The 3,467-nt window shown below is 32.7% G+C and overlaps 1 protein-coding gene across 1 annotated transcript; it reads left to right on the plus strand.

Moving 5' to 3' along the window:
• The first annotated feature begins 1,272 nt into the window (after positions 1-1,272).
• Positions 1,273-2,878, plus strand: LOC137809068 (uncharacterized). The gene is made up of 3 exons (XM_068610210.1): positions 1,273-1,473; positions 1,660-2,333; positions 2,797-2,878. The coding sequence occupies exons 1-3, from the start codon at positions 1,273-1,275 to the stop codon at positions 2,876-2,878; spliced, it is 957 nt and encodes a 318-aa protein (XP_068466311.1).
• Positions 2,879-3,467: the final 589 nt, after the last annotated feature.

The raw sequence follows: 3,467 nt of genomic DNA on the forward strand, positions 1-3,467 counted from the left end.
AAGTAAAAACACCCTATACTAATTCATACATGCATAAAATGATTGCAAGCTTTGTTTGAGTTCATAGTGGCAAATCTATTAGCTCTACCCATTATATTTTTTTGAACTAAGAATATAATACGCATCACCACTATCAATTATGCAAACTCAATAAAGTTGACTTCAAATTTGATCACACATTTGTAGCATAATTAAAAGAACAAACAAACAAATATGATAAGATCAAATCACTTTTCTGTGATAAATTTATACTTAAAATAAAAGAGGCTTATTTTTTACAAATTGATCCTAATAGTAATAGGCATCTATAATATAATTCCAACAAAAGGAGATGTTTTTTACCAAGTTATTGATCCCTATAAGACTACTCAATGCATCTATTTTCTTCTTAAAAATAATGTAGGATATTCTACAATAAAAATATGAACAAATTTTAAGAAAACATAACCATCCTTTTATACATGTATGGTCAAGTACACCCACTTTATAAAAAACATATTGAATAAGAAAGTTTCTAAAATTTAACATTCAAGAGTGACCTGGATGATTTCCTGTTGTTTCATCCCAATTCTACTACTTTTGGTAACATAACAATTTAAGTTAAAGAACTTGAAGATAGAAAAACCTCACATACAATTATTCATGCACCCCCTTGGACCTTGTTTTAATTATGTAACTTGCAAATTGTAAAAAGAAGAAGCACTAGAAAGTAAGATGTCACGGTTCTTTCACCAATTGAAAGGGAAACCCATCATCTCAAGGGATTTCCCTTGAATAATCAATTTATAAAAGAAATAAGATAACACATTTTTTCTTAACATGTTTTTGTTATTAATTAAATTTATTTAAGACATAAATAAAGTTTATTAAATTAAATAAGAAGTAAATTCACAATTTTTTTTTTAATATTGTTGGTTATTGATTCTGATTTTATTATTATTAATTCTGATTTTATTATTCTTAAACTATTTTACCGTTATTATTGCATTAATAGTCAGTTTAAGTCTCTGTTAGTATTTCTATTTTATAGTTTCTAGTAATTGTAATTTTATTATATATATTATTGAAGTAAATCAAAATGAATGAATCAGTTCAGCAGTTTTGCAATTTTATGCAATTACGTTCAATTAGTTTATACAATATTTTGCCTTTTGTTATTTCCTTCAATTAGTTCCTACAACTGGTGTCAAGAGCCAGTCTGTTATCATGAACTCTACCCAATTATCAATCTCTATCTTTGATGGAAAAAATTACAATCGGTGGTGTGTGCAAATGAGAATTTTGTTTGATTATCATGAGTTATGGGATGTCGTTGAGAGTGGAGTGTCTACATTAGCTGATAATGCAACTGAGGCGCAACGAGTAGCGCATCGTGACCAAAATAAGAAGGACAAGAAGACTTTGTATCTCATCCATCAAGGGATGAATGACGAGACGTTTGAACAGATAGAAGGAGCAACAACTGCAAGTGAGGTTTGAACCATTTTGTCAACCAATTATAAAGGTGATGACAAGATCTGGAGGGTGCGTCTTCAAACCCTAAGACGCCAATATGAACTGCTGCAGATGGAAACCACGAAGACTATTGATGTCTATATAAATAAAGTTCTTGCCTTGACAAATCAGATGAAGAGCAATGGTTAAACACATTCGGAGCAGGCAAAGGTGGAGAAGATTTTGAGATCTTTAACTCCCATATTTGAACATGTTGTTGTCGCAATTGAAGAGGCCAATGACATTTCAACAATGACAGTAAGGTTATTGTCTGGTTCCCTACGAGCACATGAGCAACGAATGAATGACAATAAGATTGAAAAACCAATTGAACAGTCTTTACAAGCACAAGCCTCAATTGGTAGCTCCAATCCTAAACACGGTAGTTCACAAGGCAGAGGATGGGGACATGGTGGTAGTTATTCCAGCAAAGGTCATGGTGACCAAAATTATGGAGGCGCTGAGCAAAACAACACTGGTTTCAATCACAATCCAAGTTCAAATAACTCTTGCCGCGAAGAACGTGATCGCGGAGGACGAGAAGGCATTTATAATAAATCAAATATTGAGTGTTATAACTGCCATAAACGCGGCCATTATGCAAATGAGTGCATATCAAAAGGTGATAATCATGCTGCCAATTGTGCTCAAGAAGACAGTAATCACGTACAAGATGAAGAGGATCATGCAGTACTAATGGCAACCACATCAAATGAAACACCAAACAATCAAACTTGGTATTTGGATACAGGTTGCACGGATCATACGTGTGGTAAGAAGGAGTTGTTTGCATATTTGGATGACTCATTTCGCACAAAAGTGAAATTTGATGATGGCAGGTTCGTTCCGGTGACTGGAAAATGGCGAATTCTTATCACATTGAAGAATGGTGATCACAAGTACATCTATGATGTTTTCTATGTATCTGATATGAAAAGTAATCTATTGAGTATGGGACAGTTGGCCGAAAAGGGTTACGTGATGCACATAGTTGAAAATAAATTCTCAATTTTTGATAAAGGAATGCAAATCCCAATGACAATGGAATGCAGCAGCTGAAATAGATTAAAAAAACGATATATTTAAGTTTTGAACAATGATGTGGAAGATGAAGTTACTCTTGAAGCACCTACAGTTCAACCTGAAGCTGCAGTTCAACCTAAAGTTGTAGCTCCAATTGCAACTATGATGGAGCGACCAAGAAGGCAGCAACGACAACCTGTACACTTTCAAGATTGCGAAGTAAATCTTGATGATGAAGTTGATGACAATGGAGATTAGTTCACTTTGCTTTTCTTGCAGAATCAGAACCTGTGAGACTTGTAGATGCCATTCAACACCCCAAATGGCAAGAGGCTATGAAAGAAGAATTGATGGCAATTGAGAAAAACAATATCATGACTCAAATTGGTTTTAATCTAGATGTTCCAATTAAGATTTATGTTGACAATATCTCTGCAATTAATCTTGCAAAGAATCCGATTTTTCATCAAAGAAGTAAACACATTGATATTCGATATCACTTCCTACGAGACCAAGTTGGGAAGAACATGATCAAATTGGAATACTACATATCAGAAGATTAGATTGCAGATATTTTCACTAAACCATTGAAGATCGATATTTTCATCAAGTTAAGAGATCTGTTGGGCATTAAGGTTGTTCCAAATCAGCCAAATCAGAATTAAGGGAGGATGTTGGTTATAAATTCAGATTTTATTATTATTAATAATTCTGATTTTATTACCCTTAAACTATTTTACCGTTATTATTGCATTAATGATCAGTTTACAGGCATGTTAGTATTCCTATTTTATAGTTTCTAGTAATTGTAATTTTATTATAATATGTTATTGAAGTAAATCAAAATGAATGAATTAGTTCAGCAGTTTTGCAATTTTGTGCAATTACGTTCAATTAGTTTATACAATCTTTTTCTTTTTGTTATTTCCTTCAATTAGTTTCTACAACTA

This window comes from Phaseolus vulgaris, chromosome 2, assembly GCF_000499845.2.
Source record: "Phaseolus vulgaris cultivar G19833 chromosome 2, P. vulgaris v2.0, whole genome shotgun sequence".
Lineage (NCBI taxonomy): Eukaryota > Viridiplantae > Streptophyta > Magnoliopsida > Fabales > Fabaceae > Phaseolus > Phaseolus vulgaris.

Bases quoted from the DNA above. Each gene is read 5' to 3' on its own strand.
- LOC137809068 (XM_068610210.1), top strand. From the start codon at position 1,273: ATGAGAATTTTGTTTGATTATCATGAGTTATGGGATGTCGTTGAGAGT. The intron at 1,474-1,659 runs GTTTGAACCATT...CATTCGGAGCAG, and splicing joins GAGCAACAACTGCAAGTGAG to GCAAAGGTGGAGAAGATTTT. The intron at 2,334-2,796 runs GTTCGTTCCGGT...CTTTTCTTGCAG, and splicing joins GTGAAATTTGATGATGGCAG to AATCAGAACCTGTGAGACTT.